Source organism: Taudactylus pleione, unplaced genomic scaffold (assembly GCF_031769625.1).
Source record: "Taudactylus pleione unplaced genomic scaffold, aTauple2 ptg000277l, whole genome shotgun sequence".
NCBI classification, from domain to species: Eukaryota; Metazoa; Chordata; class Amphibia; order Anura; family Myobatrachidae; genus Taudactylus; species Taudactylus pleione.
Genome location: NW_028284679.1, coordinates 646,673 through 669,822, shown reverse-complemented (window position 1 = coordinate 669,822; position 23,150 = coordinate 646,673). Strand labels below are relative to the sequence as shown.

Below are 23,150 nucleotides of genomic sequence, written 5' to 3'. Positions count from 1 at the left end.
AGTGATGTTGGCAGCTGTGAAGTGACAGTTGGTGTGACTCCCTTATTGAATTTTGAACTGCGCTGCAGCCCCGCCTCTTACCAGGGAAGTCCAGGACCAGAGCACTGTGTCCCTCCTGGAGAGGTCATGTTGGGAGGTATGACTGTAGGTGATACTAAAATAATGTGAAAAGGGTGTGAAAACACAAAACACCCTTTTTCACTTCACTTTAGTAAAAATAATGTTAATAAATAGAGCCCTATGTATGTCCAAATAATGTTCCACTTGTATATTTAAAAAGTCTCTTGTTTCCTGCAGTTGGATGAGGCTGTACACGGAGGGCCGGATTAAGGTCTGTGGGGGCCCCTGGGCATCAAAAGTGTAAGGGCCCCTATCAATAAAACATTGCTGCTACTGTTGGCAGTGAGAATCTGGCTGCAGCTCTCTCCCTACCTGGGGCTGACCAAAGTCCTGGGGGCAGTGACACTTGTGGGTCCATGTTACATGGTAAGTAAAAATGCTGCTATTGTTATCAACATTCTACATGCACACACAGACAAACACACACATCGACACGCCAGCACACACAGACAAACACACACACACTGACATGCCAGCACACACAGACAGACACACACATCGACACGCCAGCCCAGCACACACAGACAGACACACAATTACCGACATGCCAGCACACACAGACACACACACACCGACACACCAGCCAGCACACACAGGCAGACACACACACACCGACACGCCAGCACACACAGACAGACACACACATCGACACGCCAGCCCAGCACACACAGACAGACACACAATTACCGACATGCCAGCACACACAGACACACACACACCGACACACCAGCCAGCACACACAGGCAGACACACACACACCGACACGCCAGCACACACAGACAGACACACACACACCGACATGCCAGTCCAGCACACACAGACAGACACACACACACCGACACACCAGCCCAGCACACACAGACATACACACACACACCGACATGCCAGCACACACAGACAGACACACACACACCGACACGCCAGCCCAGCACACACAGACAGACACACACACACCGACACGCCAGCACACACAGACACACACTCACCGACACGCCAGCACACACAGACAGACACACACACCGACACGCCAGCACACATAGACAGACACACACACACTGACACGCCAGCACACACAGACAGACAGACACGCACCGACATGCCAGCCCAGCACACACAGACAGACATGCACTGACATGCCAGCCCAGCACACACAGACAGACACACACACACACTGACACGCCAGCCCAGCACACACAGACACACACACACCGACACACCGACACACCAGCACACACAGACAAACACACACACACCGACACGCCAGCACACGCAAACACACACACACCGACACGCCAGCACACACAGACAGACACACACACACTGACACGCCAGCACACACAGACAGACACACACACACCGACACGCCAGCCCAGCACACACAGACACACACACACACCGACATGCCAGCCCAGCACACACAGACAGACACACACACACCGACACGCCAGCCCAGCACACACAGACAAACACACACACTCCGACATGCCAGCACACACAGGCAGACACACACACACCGACACGCCAGCACACACAGACAGACACACACACCGACATGCTAGCACACACAGACAGACACACACAAACCAACATGCCAGCCCAGCACACACAGATAGACACACACACACTGACATGCCCGCCCAGCACACACAGACAGACACGGACCGACATGCCAGCACACACAGACAAACACACACACACACCGACAAGCCAGCCCAGCACACACAGACAGACACACACACACTGACACGCCAGCCCAGCACACACAGACAGACACGCAGACTAGACACACACACAGATAGACACCTGCTTACCACTCCTGGTTACAGGCAGCAGAGATGGACCAGCGTGAATCGCGATTGGCGGGTCGTTTTAAAAGGGGGCAGAGCCAAATGCTGTGAGGGGCGGGGCTTAACCGTGTGCCTCGGCAGATGGCTCCTGTTAAAAAAAACAAACAGGTTAATCTGGATGTGCCCGGGGTCCAGGGACAGTGTGTGGGGGCCCCCTATGTGTGGGGGCCCCTGGACGACCGCCCCTGTCGCCCTGCCCTTACTCCGGCCCTGTGTACACGTCTGCTCCTTCTCTCCACCTCAAAATTACAGATTGCACAGCATCAGGGAACTTAGGCCCTCATTCAGAGCCGTACGCTCTGAGCAGAGCGCACGCTCTGCATGAGGGCCGGGCTCCTTTTTCATGGAGCGTCCTCCTGGACGCTCGTATAGCTGTGGGTCACCACCCACAGGCTATACGAGCGTGCATTTTGATGGCCGCAATGGTCGTGACCATCGCGACCATCGAAATTGCGAGCCGGAGCCTGCGGTTGAGGTTTTCAACCGCAAGCTCCGGAGTGATTTTGGCTCTATCAGAGCCAAAATCACTCCCACTGACATCACTAGTGATGTCAGTGGGCCGGCTTCTGACGGGAGGCGTTCCCGTGGGAACGCCCCCGTCAGGGAGGCACGCCCCCGGCACGCCCACCAAAGGGGGCGTGCTGTCAATCAACATTGACAGCACGCCCCCTTTGATCGGACACAACGAGCGAAGGAAAGTCCTTCGCTCGTCGTGTCTGGCGCATGCGCACGACGGAGCTCCCTCCGTCGTGCGCATGCTCAGTGCAGACCATCGACCCACTTGCGAGCGTACAGCCGCTCGCGAGTGGGTCTGAATCAGGCCCTTAGGCCCTGATTCAGAGCCGGACGCTCTGACCAGAGCGCTCGCTCTGAATCAGGGCCCACCTCCATTAAAATGGAGCATCCTCCTGGACGCTCGTATAGCTGTGGGTCACCACCCACAGCATATACGAGCGTCCAACAAGATGGTCGTGATGGTCTTGACCATCGTGACCATCGGACTTGCGAGTGAAACCCTGTGGTCGGGTTTCTCAACCGCAAGCCCTGGAGTTATTTTGGCTCTATCAGAGCCAAAATCACTCCCAGTGGGGCTGGCTTCAGACGTTAGGCGTTCCCATGGGAACGCCTCCGTCTGGCAGGCACACCCCCGGCATGCCCACCAAAGGGGGCGTGCTGTCACTCACCATCGACAGCACTCCCCCTTTGGTGAGACACTCCGAGCGAAGGAAAGTCCTTCGCTCGCCGGGTCTCGCGCATGCACACGACGGAGCTCCCTCCGTCGTGCGCATGCGCAGTGGGGAACATCGACCCACTTGCGAGCATACTGCCGCTCGCGAGTGGGTCTGAATGACCCCCTTAGGACACTATAGTGCAATGTGCAGTGTAAGTTCTGTGTACTCTCGGAATCTTGCTGGTGTATTGCTGGTCCACCGCTGTCCCGTGCTGCGTCCAATCTGCTGGGTGCATGCGTGTGAGGGGACTATAGGTTAGTAAGCAGGATATGATTTGGTATGAGTGCAAAAATACTTGTTTATTTTAGTACAGTCTGCCCATACCAATCAGCATTGGTGTATGGTGCAGGATTATAAATAGCCCATTTACTATGGTTAGCAAAAGTGTCAGTCTTTTGCAAACATTATAACAATTAATGTCAGATAAAAATAAATGTTAGAATATAAAAGTCTGAAAAGAGTCTTAGTATGTCTGGCTGGTTATATGGGTGCCTCCCAATGCGTTTCGTCCCATTTAGGGACTTTTTCAAGGGTGTGTGATCCATCTGTATGTTAAAGGGCTTAAATACCTTCTGTTGGCGTCCTTTACATCTCTTGTTCATGCATTTCTGGGATCCGCGGTTCGTGCATGCGCCCTCCGGCTGCCGGTAGAGGACCAGTGTGTTCTCTGTCTGTGCAGATGGTTCTGTGCACGCTCCGTGCAGCGAATGCAGACTGAAGACTTGTTTTTCCCTTGTGGCTGGTTCATATTGCCTATGTGGCTGGTTTATATCAGTACATCCATCCCTTTTGAGTATAATGTCTCAATCATGGTGGTGGCCATTTTATGGGGGTTTTTGTAGTTGCTGATAGCCATTGTAATGTATGGGTTTTAATTATGATTGTGATGTAATCAACCCCAAATGCAATAAATGTTTTGACTATGTTTCAACTTAGTCACTTATTATGTTGATATAGGTTTGTTAGAACCTATGCATGATTTGTTATGGTACCATCATATGAAAATATATATATATTGTGATAAAAGCACTGGAGAAGTATGGAATGGCTTCTATGTGTGTCCCAGGTTCATGTTTTAACCCCCAGTAGAAGTCTGTTTTACAAACAGGTTTGAGTGTCGGCTTTTGGTAACAGCCTGAGAATGGGTCCTGGTGGTGTGGATGTGAGAGAGAAGGGAGGGCTCCATCCACAGGGCCATTTCAGGTGTTAGGCCTTTCAGCCTGAGAGCAGGCTAATGAGTGATTACACCTGCAAGTGGCTCATAAGAGCTGTGTAATGTCTTGGTGCAGTGTCTCACACCTGGGAGAGCAGGCCCACAGGTTAGCTTGCTCTGGGACACTGTTTGATACAAACCTGAAGGTACTGTGGACGTGAACTTGTTTTGTGTTCTGTTAGTGAGGGAACCTACTGTCTAGTTAGAGCCCAGACGGGCAAGGATTTATTTAATGTTTTGTTTATTTGATTATTGGTGTTGCACAATAAAAACTGGTGCCGTCCAGCTTGCATGAAAACCCACGACTGGAGTGCTGTTTCCTGGCTGCTGTGTGTAAAGGAGGTGTCCATCTACCCCAGGAGAGGGACCCCTACCCCGATCATATCACAATTGGTGGAGAATGTGGGCATGCACACACTGAAGTTGCAGCAAGGAAAAATTTATAGAGACAGGCACAAAATTGTGGAATCCATGAAGGTGGCATTAGCTAATGCTCTGAGAGGCCAGGTTCTGCTTCCAGCATGCCCCTAAGGACAACATAGAGGACGTTGTAAAGGCCTTGCTTCAGGCTGCATCCGCTCATAAAGAACCTACCAGAGCTCTGCCGGAATCCACCCAGGTGCAACTATTGGCCTTGGAGGCAGCACAAAGGCAACAACAAGTTACCATCGAGGAAACCCACCAGGCCTTAGCGGAGAACAGCCAGGCCATAAAAGAGGTGGTACAACACCTAATAGCCCAGACTGGAGATGCTTCCACTGACCCTCCAACTCACACTTGCTCCATACGCGCCAGTTTTGCAGAAGATGACCCCAAGTGATGACGTGGAGGCGTATCTTATGGCCTTTGAGAGAACCGCAGAAAGGGAGAGTTGGCCCAAGGAACAGTGGGCAAGTCTTGTGGCACCCTTCCTGTCTGGAGAACTACAAAAGGCCTACTATGATTTGTGCCTGGCTGATGCCAAGGACTATGCAAAGCTAAAATGGGAGATCCTAACTCACTTGGGAATCACCTCATTTGATAGGGCCCAACGAGTCCACCACTGGGAGTTCCAAATGGAAAAGCCTCCACGCTCACAGATGCATGACCTCGTCCATCTAACCACAAAATGGCTACAGCCCGAGATGCTGACAGGACCACAGATCATGGAAAGAGTCATGATGGACCAGTATCTGCGATCGTTACCTACAACTCTGCGCAAGTGGGTGAGCCATGCAGACCCTAAGTCCACTGACCAGTTAGCTGAATGGGTGGAGAGGTAGGTGGCAGCCGAGGAGCTGTTGAGTCTGCCCCACCAAGCCCTGATGGCACATCAGCAAACTCCCATCGATACTGGAAAGACTGTTCCAGGGGAGAAGGGTGCTGGGCATTGGAATGTACCTAAGACTGAGAGTGTGGAACCTGGAGACTGGCCAGTCAGGCCAGGAAGGTTCCTACCCCGTAAAAGACTAGATAATAATATGATTCAGTGTTTCCGATGTGGTGGCTTTGGCCATATTGCAGCTAATTGTTCACTTACCTCTGAACCTATGCAAAGTGATACTGTTCATGTCAACCACAGGGAGTCTTTCTTTGCACAGCCAGCCTGTACTGCCGACCAGCAGGCTGAGACAGATAAGCACATGTGTGTACACACTGTAGAAGGCAACCGAGTAGAGGCGCTGTTAGTTTCTGGTAGCCTGGTTACACTTATGAAAGCTGAACTGGTGAACCCCCTGAAGCGTAAGGGGAAAACTGTTGGTATGACCTGCATACATGAGGATACTCGGTATTATATTACTGCAGAAGTGAACATCGAGACACCATGTGGTTCTGCGATAGTCTCTGTGGGTTTGGTACATGGCTTAATGTATGATGCAATATTGGGGAGAGACTTTGTTCACTTCTGGAAGTTGTGGGAAAGCCAATTTTGCACAGAGGTAAATCACCCTGACCCATTTGAGAAGGTTACTGGTGTAGTAGCAGAGGAAGTTTCTTCAGAGTCAGAGATGTTCCCTTTTTCTAGTATGATTGGTGAACTAGAGAATGCAGAGCATGATGGTGGCTCGCCAAGTGATGCGCTTCCCACTGAGGTGGGAAGTGTTAGTGAGTCAGTTGATCGTCTGCCTGATTTAGAGGTCAGAAGAGAGGTCTTTGCCGTAGAGCAGTTAAATGACCCTACTCTGGCAAAAGCCAGCGAGAATATCAAAGTGATCGATGGTAAACCCATAGACCCCGATAGTCCTCTGTCATATCCTCAGGTAGCAGTTTGTCAGGATTTTTTGTATCAAGTGACTAAGAAAGGGGAAGATATTGTGGAACAATTAATAGTTCCCAAAGCATACAGAAGAACAGTGTTAGATCTGGCTCATGGTCATATAACGGCAGGCCACCTGGGGGTAGAGAAAACCACTGAGCAGATTTTGCAGAGGTTTTTTTGGCCCGGGGTCCATAAAGAGGTATCTGACTTTTGTGCATCCTGCCCTGAATGTCAGTATCATGCTCCCAGACCACATTTTAAAAGTCCTCTAGTCCCATTACCTATTATAGAGGTGACATTTGAAAGAATAGCTATGGATTTGGTTGAACCCTTAATGAAGTCTGCCCAGGGCCATCAATATATTCTGTTGATAATGGATTATGCTACCAGGTACCTGGAAGCGATAACATTGCGCAATACGTCAACCAAGTCCATTGCTAGAGAGTTAGTCCGTGTCTTTAGCAGGTTGGGGATACCTAAGGAAATACTGACTGACCAGGGTACCCCATTTATGTCAAAAGTCATGAAAGAGTTATGCGCCTGTTCAAAATTGAACAGTTAAGAACTTCGTTCTATTACCCCCAAACCGATGGATTGGTGGAGAGGTTTAACAAGACGTTAAAACATATGCTAAGAAAAGTAGTCGACAAGGACGGTAGAGATTGGGATTGCTTGTTGCCTTATTTGTTGTTGGCCATAAGAGAGGTTCCACAATCCTCCACCGGGTTTTCACCTTTCGATTTGTTATATGGGAGACACCCAAGGGGGTTACTAGACGTTGCCAAAGAGACATGGGAGGGGCAGTCCAGTCCGTATAAAACAGTTATTGAGCATGTTTCTCAAATGCAAGATAGAATTGCTGCTGTGGTGCCGATAGTAAGAGAGCACTTGGAACAGGCCCAACAGGCACAGCAGAGGGTATACAACCGCAATGCTTGGTTACGCAACTTTGCTCCTGGGGAAAGAGTGTTGGTGTTAGTTCACACAGTGGAAAGTAAACTTTTGGCTAAATGGCAAGGACCCTTTGAAATCTTAGAAAAAGTGGAGCAGGTCAATTATAAAGTTTACCAGCCACGGAAAAGAAAGCCAGAACAGATATACCATGTAAATCTTATAAAACCCTGTAAGGATAGATCAGCCCTGTCAGCCGTCCGATCCCCTCCAATAAACCCAGGGCCCGTGGTTCCCGAAGTGACAGTGGCAAAAACCCTGTCAGCAAATCAACAGCAGGAAGTTAAGGAATTTCTGATCAGAAATAGGGTGCTGTTTTCTGACATACCAGAGAAAACCACGGTCATTAAACATGACATAATCACTGACCCAGGGGTTAAGGTTAACCTAAAGCCCTATAGGTTACCAGAAGCCCAAAGAGAATCAGTGTCGAAGGAAATTAAAAAAACGTTAGAGTTGGGTATAATTGAAGAATCGCATAGTGAGTGATTAAGTCCCTATGTGCTTATTCCAAAGCCCGATGGGAGTGTGCGATTCTGCAATGACTTCCGGAAATTGAACAGCGTGTCAAAATTCGATGCCTACCCTGTGCCTAGGGTGGATGAACTAATTGAAAGACTGGGGACAGCCAGATATTTAACCACTCTTGACTTAACCAAAGGGTATTGGCAAGTACCATTAACAGAGAATGCCAAAGAAAAGACAGCTTTTTCTGCACCAGAGGGGTTTTTTCAATACAAGATGTTGCCCTTTGGGCTACATGGGGCACCTGCTATCTTTCAAAGAATGATGGATAGGATTCTAAGTATGCTGCTGCTTATCTGGATGATGTGGTAACTCATAGTCCTGATTGGCAGTCTCACTTGCCCAGAGTACAAGCAGTGTTGGTCTCCATCTATAAGGCAGGTTTGACAGCCCTCCTAAAAAAGTGTTGTCTAGGGATGGAAGAAGTAAAGTATCTTGGATACACCATTGGCAGAGGTTTGGTAAAGCCACAGCTCAATAAGATTGAGGCAATACCAAACTGGCCACGACCCCTGAATAAGAAGCAAGTGAGAGCCTTCTTAGGGATCACTGGGTATTATAGGAGGTTTATACCCAATTTTGCCCCCATTGCAGTCCCACTGACTGACCTTACCAAAGGCAAACAGAAAGTCATGGTGGAATGGAGTCCTGAAGTAAAAAAGGCTTTCCAGGAGTTAAAAATAGCATGTACCCAACCAGTTCTGGTGACCCCTGATTTTGACAGAGAGTTTGTTGTACAAACTGATGCGTCAGATGTAGGCATAGGAATGATCCTGTCCCAAAGCAAAGAGGGTGAAGAACACCCGATTTTTTTCTTAAGCCGGAAATTAAATGTACATGAGAGAAACTATGCTACAGTCGAGAAAGAAGCATTGGCCATAAAGTGGGCGTTAGAAACTCTCAGGTATTATTTGGTGGGAAGGAAGTTCAGGTTGATCACTGACCAAGCCCCTTTGAAGTGGATGTTTTTATTTGTTTGGGGGCTGCAGTTGTTCCACCCCACAGGTCGAAACAAAGGGGGGGATCTGTGATAGAAGCACTGAAGAAGTGTGGAATGGCTTCTATGTGTGTCCCAGGTTCCTGTCCTATGTGTTTTAGCCTCCAGGAGAAGTCTGTTTTACAAATAGGTTTGAGTGTCGGCTTTTGGTAAAAGCCGGGGTCCTGGGGGTGTGGATGTGAGAGAGAAGGGAGAGCTCCATCCACAGGGCCGTTTCAGGTGTTAGGCCTTTCAGCCTGAGAGCAGGCTAATGAGTGATTACACCTGGAAGTGGCTCATAAGAGCTGTGTAATGTCTTCGTGCAGTGTCTCACACCTGGGAGAGCAGGTCCACAGGTTAGCTTGCTCTGAGACATTGTTTGATACAAACCTGAAGGTACTGTGGACGTGAACTTGTTTTGTGTTCTGTTAGTGAGGGAACCTACTGTCTAGTTAGAGCCCAGACGGGCTAGAATTTATTTTATGTTTTGTTTATTTGATTATTGGTGTTGCACAATAAAAACTGGTGCTGACCAGCTTGCACGAAAACACATGACTGGAGTGCTGTTTCCTGGCTGCTGTGTGTAAAGGAGGTGTCCATCTACCCCAGGAGTCTCGAGCACAGTGTCTCGGACCACTTTAGCACAAAACATGACTGTAACCCAAAAGGTCTAAAGTTTTTGGGAATAGAGATAGTCAAACCCAACTGGAGGGGGGGAAACCACTCACAGTACATAAACAGAATAGAGAGCAGATTGATTCACAAACTAAAAACCCTAAATCCAGATGATCTTAACATTGAACCATAGGAGAATGTAATCATGTCCTCAATTCAACAATTCAGCATGATGATTGGGTCACCCCCTACTTATCCCTCATAATGACAGCTAATGAGAGATGTGAGACACTAGTGTCCAATTATCAGAATTCAATTTAGAGGCCCATATATGAAACAAATACTAACAGGGCAAGATTAATAAAGGGAGGGTATTCATTACACAACAAAATAAATGACGATAAAATGATGTGGTACTAGTGGGAATGGCATTGGAGTAAATAAGTCAAAAATACATAGACATGGACACCGGAACGTATGCTTTCAAGTTCCATAACACAATATACAGAATAAGGGACTAGGGGCCTGATTCAGACCCGCTTGTGAGCGCTGTCGATGGTGGGCCATTGCACACACGCAAGCCCTGGAGCAAGTGAGAAATCACTCGCTCTGGGGCTCGCTACAAGATGGGGTGGCTGTTGATGTTGATCGACAGCTCGCCCCGTTTTGTAGGCGGGGAGGGGGGGTGGCTGCACAAACGGAGGTGTTCCCGAAGGAACGCCTGCCATTTGTGGGCAGCCCTACTGATATCACTTGTGATGTCAGTAGTGGACTTCCTGCTCTATTAGAGCAGGAAGTCCACTTGGGCTTGCGAGACCTGAGACCCTACCACAGGGACTCCTTGCTAACCCGATGGTTGCGATAATCGCAACCATCATTAGGCCACACGCACATGCTGTGGGTGGTCACCCACAGCTGTGCCAGCGGCCTGGAGGCCGACCCCCCAAAAAAATAGGGACGTCCTGATTCAGAGCGAGCGCACGCAAATAGCGTGCGCCTCTGAATCAGACCCTAGGTTTCATAACCAATAATGAGCATATTTTCTATGAGATAATAAATATATATATATATTCATATGGTGGTACAATAACAAATCATGCATAGGCTCTAACAAACCTATATCAACATAATAAGTAACTAAGTTGAAACATAGGCCCTCATTCAGAGACGTACGCTCTGAGCAGAGCGCACGCTCTGAATGGGGGCCGCCCTCCATGAAAATGGAGCGTCCTCCTGGACGCTCGTATAGCTGTGGGTCACCACCCACAGGCTATACGAGCGTGCAGTTTGATGGGCGCGATGGTCTTGACCATCGCGACCATCAAAACTGCGAGCCGGAGCCTGCGGTTGAGGTTTTCAACCGCAAGCTCCGGAGTGATTTTGGCTCTATCAGAGCCAAAATCACTCCCACTGACATCACTAGTGATGTCAGTGGGCCGGCTTCTGATGGGAGGCGTTCCCGTGGGATCGCCCCCATCAGGGAGGCACGCCCCCGGCACGCCTACCAAAGGGGGCGTGCTGTCAATCAACATCGACAGCACGCCCCCTTTGATCAGACACAACGAGCGAAGGACTTTCCTTCGCTCGTCGCATCTGGCGCATGCGCACGACGGAGCTCCCTCCGTCGTGCGCATGCTCAGTGCACACCATCGACCCACTTGCGAGCGGACGGCCGCTTGCGAGTGGGTCTGAATCAGGCCCATAGTCAAAAACTTTTATTGCATTTGGGGTCGATTACATCACAATCATAATTAAAACCCATACATTACAATGGCTATCAGCAACTACAAAAATCCCCCTCAAAATGGACGCCACCGTGATGGAGACATTGGGCCTGATTCAGAACCCATGGGAACGCCTCCGTCTGGCAGCCACACCCCCGGCACGCCCACCAAAGGGGGCGTGCTTTCAGTCACCATCAACAGCATGCCCCCTTTGGTGCGATACCCTGAACGACGGATTCCTCGTCGGTCAACGGGTCTCGCGCATGCGCGCGACGAAGCTCCCTCTGTCGTGCGCATGCGCATTCGGGCACCATCGACCCACTTGCGAGCATCCTGCGCTCACGAGTGGGTCCGAATCAGGCCCATTGTACTCAAAAGGGATGGATGTACTGACATAAACCAGCCACATAGGCAATATGAACCAGCCACAAGGGAAAAACAAGTCTTCAGTCTGCATTCGCTGCACGGAGCGTGCACAGAACCATCTGCACAGACAGAGAACAGACTGGTCCTCTAGCGGCAGCCGGAGGGCACATGCACGAACCGCGGATCCCGGAAATGCATGAACAAGAGATGCAAAGGACGCCAACAGAAGGTATTTAAGCCCTTTAACATACAGATGGATCACACACCCTTGAAAAAGTCCCTAAATGGGACGAAACGCATTGGGAGGCACCCATATAACCAGCCAGACATACTAAGACTCTTTTCAGACTTTTATATTCTAACATTTATTTTTATCTGACATTAATTGTTATAATGTTTGCCAAAGACTGACACTTTTGCTAACCATAGTAAATGGGCTATTTTTAATCCTGCACCATACACCAATGCTGATTTGTATTGGCAGACTGTACTAAAATAAACAAGTATTTTTGCACTCATACCAAATCATATCCTGCTTACTAACCTATAGTCCCCTCACACGCATGCACCCAGCAGATTGGACGCAGCACGGGACAGCGGTGGACCAGCAATACAGCAGCAAGATTCGGAGAGTACACAGAACTTACACTGCACATTGCACTATAGTGTCCTAAGTTCCCTGATGCTGTGCTATCTGTAATTTTTGAGGTGGAGAGGAGGAGCAGACGTGTACAGCATCATCCAACTGCAGGAAACAAGAGACTTTTTATATATACAAGTGGAACATTATTTGGACATACATAGGGCTCTATTTATTAACATTATTTTTACTAAAGTGAAGTGAAAAAAGGTGTTTAATGACACCCTTATCACATTATTTTAGTATCACCTGTAGTTATTACAGGGCAATTGAGTAGAATTCATAAAATTCTACTTCAACCCCTAAGTATCACTTATTTTTAGTAAGCAGATCGCTTTTCCCATAATTGTAATGGGAAATGTGATTTGCCAAAGTTACTAAAAATAAATTGTGAAAAAATACTGGGGAAAGCCCTGTGATAATAACGCCACCTGAAGGTGGCGATATCCAGAGTCACCCCCGGTTACCGGACTCTTGCTTTGCTCTGACAGGGAGAGCAGAGCTCGGAGCCGGCCCCAGTGATCAGCTGTGTGGTCTAAATAGACCGCAAGCTGATTACTGCTAAAAAAAAAAGTAAAAAAAAAACTTACCTGACTCCAGGGACAGGTGATCCGGGCTCCGGTGATGTCCTCCCTAATGTCAGCTGGTCTCCCATGCTGCACTGATGCCCGGTCATCACCTGACAGGGTCCCAGTGCAGTATGGGATGTCAGCTGACCGGAGGACATGGAGGACATCACCGGAGCCCGGATCATGGAAATGAGTGTAATTAAAGAAAGGGGGGGTCACAAGGGTGGGTCGCGGGGGTCTGCGATCACAGGGGCGGGGCTTAGCAATGGGGGGTGGGGCTTAGTGCAGGGGGTGGTAGCAGCTGCGGCTGGTCGGCGCATGCGCGGGGCACTTGTGTTTTTTGTGAAAATACCGTGACTATTGTGCAGAGGGGATTCGCAGGGACAGAGCTTTCTCGCAAGCTCTGTCCCTGCAAGGGGTTTGTAGTAAATCCCTGCGATATTGCCTGAATTTGCAATGCGAATTCAGTCGATAATATCACATTACAATCTGCATTACCAATGCGGATTGTAGTAAATAGAGCCCTTAGAGACTATCCATATTAGGATGAACACCCAGCCTAGAGATATTGCATCTATTGTATATATCTAAGAACACCCTTCCTACAGATTATTTTGGGGACTGATCTGTCTGTTAGGTTATGTAATATAATATTCATTGGACTGAAGTACTATTGAAACAACTGCATGTTCGAAAATACAGATACACGAATATTAACTCTTATTATTAAGATTCTCAGTACTCTGGAGCACTTGGACACATATTTTATCTAGCCCCATAATAATACTGTGTATACCTCATAGAGACAGAGAAGCCCCTCACTATACTGTATATACCTCACAGAGACAGAGCAGCCCCCACACTATACTGTGTATACCTCATAGAGACAGAGAAGCCCCTCACTATACTGTATATACCTCACAGAGACAGAGCAGCCCCCACACTATACTGTGTATACCTCACAGAGACAGAGGATCCCCCTCACTATACTGTGTATAACTCACAGAGACAGAGCAGCCCCCTCACTATACTGTGTATACCTCAAAGAGACAGAGCAGCCCCCTCACTATACTGTGTATACCTCACAGAGACAGAGGATCCCCCACACTATACTGTGTATAACTCACAGATACAGAGCAGTCCCCTCACTATACTGTGTATACCTCAAAGAGACAGAGCAGCCCCCTCACTATACTGTGTATACCTCACAGAGACAGAGGATCCCCCTCACTATACTGTGTATAACTCACAGAGACAGAGCAGCCCCCACACTATACTGTGTATAACTCACAGAGACAGAGCAGCCCCCACACTATATTGTGTATAACTCACAGAGACAGAGGATCCCCCTCACTATACTGTGTATAACTCACAGAGACAGAGCAGCCCCCACACTATACTGTGTATACCTCAAAGAGACAGAGGATCCCCCTCACTATACTGTCTATACCTCAAAGAGACAGAGCAGCCCCCACACTATACTGTGTATACCTCAAAGAGACAGAGCAGCCCCCTCACTATACTGTGTATACCACATAGAGACAGAGAAGCCCCTCACTATACTGTATATACCTCACAGAGACAGAGCAGCCCCCACACTATACTGTGTATACCTCAAAGAGACAGAGGATCCCCTCACTATACTGTGTATACCTCAAAGAGACAGAGAAGCCCCTCACTATACTGTGTATACCTCAAAGAGACAGAGGATCCCCCTCACTATACTGTGTATACCTCACAGAGACAGGACAGCCCCCTCACTATACTGTGTATACCTCACAGAGACAGAAGCCATCTCACTATACTGTGTATACTCCATACAGACAGAGCAGCCCCATCACTATACTGTGTATACCTCACAGAGACAGAGCTGCCCCTCACTATACTGTGTATATCTCACCGAGACAGAGGAGCCCCCTCACTATACTGTGTATACCTCACAGAGACAGAGAAGCCCGCTCACTATACTGTGTATACCTCACAGAGTCAGAGCAGCCCCTCACTATACTGTGTATACCTCACAGAGACAGAGCAGCCCCTCACTATATTGTGTATACCTCAAGGAGACAAGGAAGCCCCTCACTATACTGTGTATATCTCCCAGAGACAGAGAAGCCCCTCACTATATTGTGTATACCTCAAGAAAAAGAAGAAACAGAGCAGCCCCCTCACAATACTGTGTATATATCACCAAGACAGAGGAGCCCCTCACTATACTGTGTATACCTCACAGAGACAAATGAACCCCCTCACTATACTATGTATAGCTCACAGAGACAAAGGATACCCATCACTATACTATGTATACCTCACAGAGACAGAGCAGCCCCCTCACACACATTGTACAATAATTACACTATACTGTGTATAACTCACAGAGACAATAATTACACTATACTGTATAGGAATGCAGTTAATTTACCGGCAGCTGGGATGCCGGCCGTCAGGACTAAAGATAGGTGTTGAAATCCTGATGCCTATCTTTAGCTTGATGATGAAATCCCGACAGCCGGCATCCCAAACAAAGTTAAGCGGGTCACAGTAAGGTGTAAGCCTTGGGGGGGAGGAGAGTTAGGTTTAGGGACCCCAGGGAGATTAGGGTTAAGCACCCCCCGGGGAGGGTTTGGGTTAGGCTATGGGGAGGGGGGGGTTAGGCTTTGGAACCCCTGGGGGGAGGTTGGGGTTAGGCAATACCTGGGAGGGTTAGGCACCCCTGGGGGGAGGTTAGGGTTAGGCACCACCAGGGGGAGGTTAAGGTTAGGCACCCCTGGGTGGAGGTTATGGTTAGGCACCCCCGGGAGGAGGTTAGTGTTAGGCACCCCCGGGGGGAGGTTAAGGTTAGGCACCACCAGGGGGAGGTTAAGGTTAGGCACCACTAAGGGATGGTTAAGCTACTTACCGCCTCTGTTGGCATCTTCATGTTTCGGGCTTTCCTGTGTTGGGATATGAACCGTTGGGTATTCAGCCCCCGGGATTTCATACCCATTCCACTGTATATACCTCACAGGACAGAGCAGCCCCCTCACATACACTTTACAATAAATACTCTATACTGTATACACCTCACCTAGACAGAGCAGTTTTGTACAGTGTGGACTGAACAGTGGAACAAAGCAGCATATAACAGAATACTTACTGTGTGTTGCAGGTACCATCTCTGAAAACAAGCAGAAGAAATTACATTAGAAACAGAAACCAGCTGAATAATTGTATCCTACACATTCCTCACAGTCCATAATGATTAAACAGGTGTTCTGTAAATAGGGCTCTTCTGCCAGAGGCTTTAGCTTCACAAATCTATAGATTACTGTTCCAGAAATAAACTATGATGCATGTGTAACCCCTGGTTATATAACATGAACAAAATATGTATTGTATGCAGCATATATGAATATTGCTATAGATATAGATAAAGGAAGATCAGGAACAATCATTGCTGGGTTAGTCTATCACAGACAAGTAAAATTAAAATACCACTTGTAAATATGTATTAGTGTAAAGGAACTGGAACTCCCTTTGTTGCGCTCTCTGTATTATTAACACCCAGCTCAGTCTGAACAAATAGTAAAAAGATTTGGCTCATTACATTGTTACATTGACTGTCAAAGGACCTTGATGGAGTGAAGATAATTAGAAGCAGACGTCAGGTGTTATCTCACCAGCTATAGTCAACCAGTTAATGAAAGGAGCCAGGGAATATAAAAGTATACTCATCTACAGATATTCTTCAACACATTTATCTAAATAGGAGCAAACTATACATAAAATTTATATTTACAGTATAGATGTGACCAAATTGTTCTAGTCTACTTAACTAAATGTGACACTTATTTACATGACGGAAAAAAGGAAAAACCCTAGCGCTTAAAAATGCACTGGTTCCTAAATATAGATAATACACCTGCAGTGGTAAGTAACAAAAAAAGGGGAACAAATTGCAACCCCTCAAAAACATAAATAGAAAAATACTGCGCTGGTAAACAAGGTTAAATAATCAATTTAATAAATGAAAGTCAGAAAATAAATCATATGGTGGACATGACATTCAAATTAAAACAATAAACTAGGGATGTGCAGGCTCGGATAGGTTCGAGTTTGCACGTGGAGTTCGGATTTTTCCCTCCAAAAAAACGGAACTCAGAACGAGGCAAAACGTCATCTTACATGGACGAACATCATCATTCCTGGTCTTTTGTCCAGGAATGATGATGTTCGTCCATGTAAGATGACGTTTTGCCTCGTTCTGAGTTCCGTTTTTTTGGAGGGAAAAATCCGAACTCCACGTGCAAACTCGAACCTATCCGAGCCTGCACATCCCTACAATAAACATAAATATATACAATATATGAAAATAAATAAAAATGGAACTGCATCACCAGAACATCATGGAATACTGGAACACTAAGCTTTGGCTTATATCATGCCAGCTACCAGTTACAATTGTTGCCTTTTCCAGGAATACTTTTTCTTCCAGCGAGTACTGATACAATAATATATCGTTACTTGTCATAGACTTTGTTGGACAGAGATAATCCACTCACAGTGGTTGACATCCATGTGATAGCCATTTGCTACCAGCTGATCTATATGTGCACATTTTTTATTATCTCATCTTATTTTATGTGATATATGTTTTTCTTTTTATTGTGGTTATATTGATGTATCTGTGACCGGGAGTTATATAAAGTGTTGATTGTTTATTGCTATTTATAGTATGAACAATACTTTTTCATTTATCATCCCTGGCTGTGTCTGGCAAGTGCCACCTACTATTTTTTTTTGCTCAGTTTTGTGGTGTGGCAAAGCCTTTTGTAGATGTGCAGCATTGAATACCAGCAGGGGTACTAGATCTTTACACCCCCACTGGCGCCTAGGCTATTATCTTGCTTTGTGTGTGTTTTATATCTTTTATTTCTGTACTTTACTTGTATTTTATTTCCTATATCTGTACTACAGCCAGGGCCGGCCGGCCCGTTATGCCGACTACGCATGTGCATAGGGCGGCAGCCGCAGGGAGGCTCCATTTGCCGGGCACCCGCTGAGATTTTACCAGTGGGCGCGCAGCTCCCCGCACGAGCACAGTTCACTCCTGAGTTCCAGCGTCCAGCTCCCACCACGAGCACTATGGGAGAGACATCATGACGTCTCTCCCATAGTTCCGAGGAGTGGTAGACGGCAGCGGACGCAAGATCGGGACTTAAGGTAAGTATTCTGGGGGGGGGTTTGTGTGTGTGCGGCACACTTAGAGGGGGCTTAGTCCTGGGGCACTATTAAAGGGGGCTTACAACTGGGGGCACTATTAAAGGGGACTTACAACTGGGGGCACTAATACAGGGGCTTACTACTGGGGGCACTCTTACAGGGGGCACTATTACAGGGGGCTTTGTACTGGGGGCGCTATTACAGGGGGATTACTACTGGGGGCACTCCCACTGGGGGCACTTTTATAGGGGGCATTACTACTGAGGGCAATTTTACAAAGGCACTACTACTGGGGACATTATTACAGGGGCATTACTAATGTGGGCACTACTACTGGGGGCTTACTACTTGGGGCACTCTTACAGGGGCTTACAACTGGGGGCACTTTTACAGGGGCCTTACTACTAGGGGAAATTTTACAGGGGCATTATTACAGGGGCATTACTATTGGTGGCACTACTACTGGGGGCTAACTACTTGGGGCATTATTACAGGGGCACTTTTACAGGAGGCATTAGTACTGGGGGTACTATTAGAGGGGCATTAGTATTGGGGGCTTATACATAGGGCATTACTACTGGGGGCACTTATACAGGGAGGATTACTTTTGGGGGCACTAATACAGGGGCACTACTGCAGGAGGCACTACTACAGAGGGCATTACTACTGGGGCCTCTACAAATGGGGCATTGCAGAAGGGGTACCACTGCTGTGGGAATTGTATTAGGGGCACCATTACTGTGGGCATTGTGTATAAGGGGCATGTTGGCATTGTGTAAAAGGGGCACTACTATATGTCAGAACATAAATAATGGACACTAATATGTGGTAATGTGAATTGGGCACTAAGGGCCTGATTCAGACCCGTTCGCTATATGCGTGTGCTCGCAAGCGGCCCGATTTTCTGGGTACGCGCATGAGCACATTTCGTTCTGCGCATGCGCGAACTACTCACTGCAATCGCATACCGCTCACTCACCCTGCAAAGGCAGCCCAGGGCAATGACTGACAGGAGAGGCCGTTTGTGGGTGGTAACAGGGGCAGGACACTAATAATAGGGGGTTGGAGATGCAGTCATAATACCGACCACGAAGTTAAGTGGGGTGGTTAGTTGGAGGGTTAGTCACTAAGGGGGGAGGGTTAGGTTTATGGTATGGGGAGGGTTAGGGTTAGGCACTAGGGGGAGGTTAGGTTTAGGCATTAGGGGGAGGTTAGGGTTAGGCACTAGGGGGGAGGTTAGGTGTAGGCACTAGGGGGAGGTTAGGGTTAGGCACTAGGGAGATAGGGTTAGGCACTAGGGGGAGGTTATGGTTAGGCACTACGGGGAATAGGGATAGGCACTAGGGGGAGGTTAGGGTTAGGCACTAGGGGGAGGTTAGGGTTAGGCAGTAGGGGGAATAGGGATAGGCACTAGGGGGAGGTTAGGGTTAGGCACTAGGGGGAATAGGGTTAGGCACTAGGGGGAGGTTAGGGTTAGGCACTAGGGGGGAGGTTAGGGTTAGGCACTAGGTGGAGGTTAGGGTTATGCACTAGGGGGAGGTTAGGTTTAGGCACTAGGGGGAGGTTAGGGTTAGGCACTAGGGGGGAGGTTAGGTGTAGGCACTAGGGGGAGGTTAGGGTTAGGCACTAGGGGGAGATTAGGGTTAGGCACTAGGGGGAGATTAGGGTTAGGCATTAGGGGGAGGTTAGGTGTAGGCACTAGGGGGGAGGTTAGGGTTAGGCACTAGGGGGAGGTTAGGGTTAGGCACTAGGGGGGATAGAGTTAGGCACTAGGGGGAGGTTAGGGTTAGGCACTAGGGGGAGGTTAGGTGTAGGCACTAGGGGGAGGTTAGGGTTAGGCACTAGGGGGAGATTAGGGTTAGGCACTAGGGGGAGATTAGGGTTAGGCATTAGGGGGAGGTTAGGTGTAGGCACTAGGGGGAGGTTAGGGTTAGGCACTAGGAGGGAGGTTAGGGTTAGGCACTAGGGGGAGGTTAGGGTTAGGCACTAGGGGGGATAGAGTTAGGCACTAGGGGGAGGTTAGGGTTAGGCACTAGGGGGGATAGGGTTAGGCACTAGGGGGAGGTTAGGGTTAGGCACTAGGGTGAGGTTAGGTTTAGGCACTAGGGGGAGGTTAGGGTTAGGCACTAGGGGGAGATTAGGGTTAGGCACTAGGGGGGAGGTAAGGGTTAGGCACTAGGGGGGAGGTTAGGTTTAGACACTAGGGGAAGGTTAGGTTTAGGCACTAGAGGGAGGTTAGGTTTAGGCACTAGGGGGAGGTTAGGTTTAGGTACTAGGGGGAGGTTAGGGTTAGGCACTAGGGGGGAGGTTAGATTTAAGCACTAGGGGGAGGTTAGGTTTAGGCACTAGGGGGGATATGGTTAGGCACTAGGGGGAAGTTAGGTTTAGGCACTAGGGGGAGGTTAGGGTTAGGCACTAGGGGGAGGTTAGGTTTAGGCACTAGGGGGTGGTTAGGTTTAGGCACTAGGGGGAGGTTAGGTGTAGGCACTAGGGGGAGGTTAGGGTTAGGCACTAGGGGGGGTAGGGTTAGGCACTAGGGTGAGGTTAGGGTTAGGCACTAGGGGGGATAGGGTTAGGCACTAGGGGGAGGTTAGGGTTAGGCACTAGGGGGAGGTTAGGGTTAGGCACTAGGGGGGGTAGGGTTAGGCACTAGGGTGAGGTTAGGGTTAGGCACTAGGGGGGATAGGGTTAGGCACTAGGGGGAGGATAGGGTTAGGCACTAGGGGGAAGTTAGGGTTAGGCACTAGGGGGAGGTTAGGGTGTGGGGAGTGGGAGGTTAGGTGTAGGCACTAGGGGGAGGTTAGGGTTAGGCACTAGGAGGGAGGTTAGGGTTAGGCACTAGGGGGAGGTTAGGGTTAGGCACTAGGGGGGATAGAGTTAGGCACTAGGGGGAGGTTAGGGTTAGGCACTAGGGGGGATAGGGTTAGGCACTAGGGGGAGGTTAGGGTTAGGCACTAGGGTGAGGTTAGGTTTAGGCACTAGGGGGAGGTTAGGGTTTGGCACTAGGGGGAGGTTAGGGTTAGGCACTAGGGGGGAGGTTAGGGTTAGGCACTTTGGGGTGGTTATGGTTAGGCACTAGGGGGGAGGTTAGGTTTAGACACTAGGGGAAGGTTAGGTTTAGGCACTAGGGGGGATAGAGTTAGGCACTAGGGGGAGGTTAGGGTTAGGCACTAGGGGGGATAGGGTTAGGCACTAGGGGGAGGTTAGGGTTAGGCACTAGGGTGAGGTTAGGTTTAGGCACTAGGGGGAGGTTAGGGTTTGGCACTAGGGGGAGGTTAGGGTTAGGCCCTAGGGGGGAGGTTAGGGTTAGGCACTTTGGGGTGGTTATGGTTAGGCACTAGGGGGGAGATTAGGTTTAGACACTAGGGGAAGGTTAGATTTAGGCACTAGAGGGAGGTTAGGTTTAGGCACTAGGGGGAGGTTAGGTTTAGGCACTAGGGGGAGGTTAGGGTTAGGCACTAGGGGGGAGGTTAGGTTTAAGCACTAGGGGGAGGTTAGGTTTAGGCACTAGGGGGATATGGTTAGGCACTAGGGGGAAGTTAGGTTTAGGCACTAGGGGGAGGTTAGTGTTAGGCACTAGGGGGAGGTTAGGTTTAGGCACTAGGGGGTGGTTAGGTTTAGGCACTAGGGGGAGGTTACGTGTAGACACTAGGGGGAGGTTAGGGTTAGGCACTGGGGGGGGTAAGGTTAGGCACTAGGGGGAGGTTAGGGTTAGGCACTAGGGGGGATAGGGTTAGGCACTTGGGGGAGGTTAGGGTTAGGCACTAGGGGGAGGTTAGGGTGTGGGGAGGGGGAGGTTAGGTTTAGGCACTAGGGGGAGGTTAGGTTTAGGCACTAGGGGGGAGGTTAGGGTTAGGGACTAGGGGGGAGGTAAGGTTTAGGCACTAGGGGGAGTTTAGGTTTAGGCACTAGGGGGAGGTTAGGTGTAGGCACTAGGGGGAGGTTAGGGTTAGGCACTAGGGGGGTAGGGTTAGGCACTAGGGGGAGGTTAGGCACTAGGGGGGGTAGGGTTAGGCACTAGGGGGAGGTTAGGGTTAGGCACTAGGGGGGATAGGGTTAGGCACTAGGGGGAAGTTAGGTTTAGGCACTAGGGGGAGGTTAGGGTTAGGCACTAGGGGGAGGTTAGGGTTAGGCACTAGGGGGAAGTTAGGTTTAGTCACTAGGGGGTGGTTAGGTTTAGTCACTAGGTGGAGGTTAGGTGTAGGCACTAGGGGGAGGTTACGGTTTGGCACTAGGGGGGGTAGGGTTAGGCACTAGGGGGAGGTTAGGGTTAGGCACTAGGGTGGATAGGGTTAGGCTCTAGGGGGAGGTTAGGGTTAGGCACTAGGGGGAGGTTAGGTTTAGGCACTAGGGGGGAGGTTAGGTTTAGGCACTAGGGGGAGTTTAGGTTTAGGCACTATCGGGAGGTAAGGGTTAGCCACTCGGGGGAGGTTAGGTTTAGACACTAGTGGGGAGGTTAGGTTTAGGCACTAGGGGGAGGTTAGGTGTAGGCACTAGGGGGAGGTTAGGGTTAGGCACTAGGGGGGGTAGGGTTAGGCACTAGGGGGAGGTTAGGGTTAGGCACTACGGGGGGTAGGGTTAGGCACTAGGGGGAGGTTAGGGTTAGGCACTAGGGGGGATAGGGTTAGGTACTAGGGGGAAGTTAGGTTTAGGCACTAGGGGGAGGTTAGGGTTAGGCACTAGGGGGAAGTTAGGTTTAGGCACTAGGGGGTGGTTAGGTTTAGGCACTAGGGGGAGGTTAGGTGTATGCACTAGCGGGAGGTTACGGTTAGGCACTAGGGGGGGTAGGGTTAGGCACTAGGGGGAGGTTAGGGTTAGGCACTAGGGGGGATAGGGTTAGGCACTAGGGGGAGGTTAGGGTTAGGCACTAGGGGGAGGTTAGAGTGTGGGGAGGGGGAGGTTAGGTTTAGGCACTAGGGGGAGGTTAGGTT

General features: G+C 49.2%; 1 protein-coding gene across 1 annotated transcript in view; it reads right to left on the bottom strand.

Moving 5' to 3' along the window:
* Nucleotides 1–23,150, bottom strand: part of LOC148513536 (class I histocompatibility antigen, F10 alpha chain-like) — a 77,317-nt gene that overhangs the window by 23,216 nt on the left and 30,951 nt on the right. Inside the window, exon 6 of the mRNA XM_088481727.1 lies at nt 16,154–16,174. Within this exon, the coding sequence (XP_088337853.1) occupies nt 16,154–16,174 (21 nt within the window). The remainder of the gene's footprint in view (nt 1–16,153; nt 16,175–23,150) is intronic.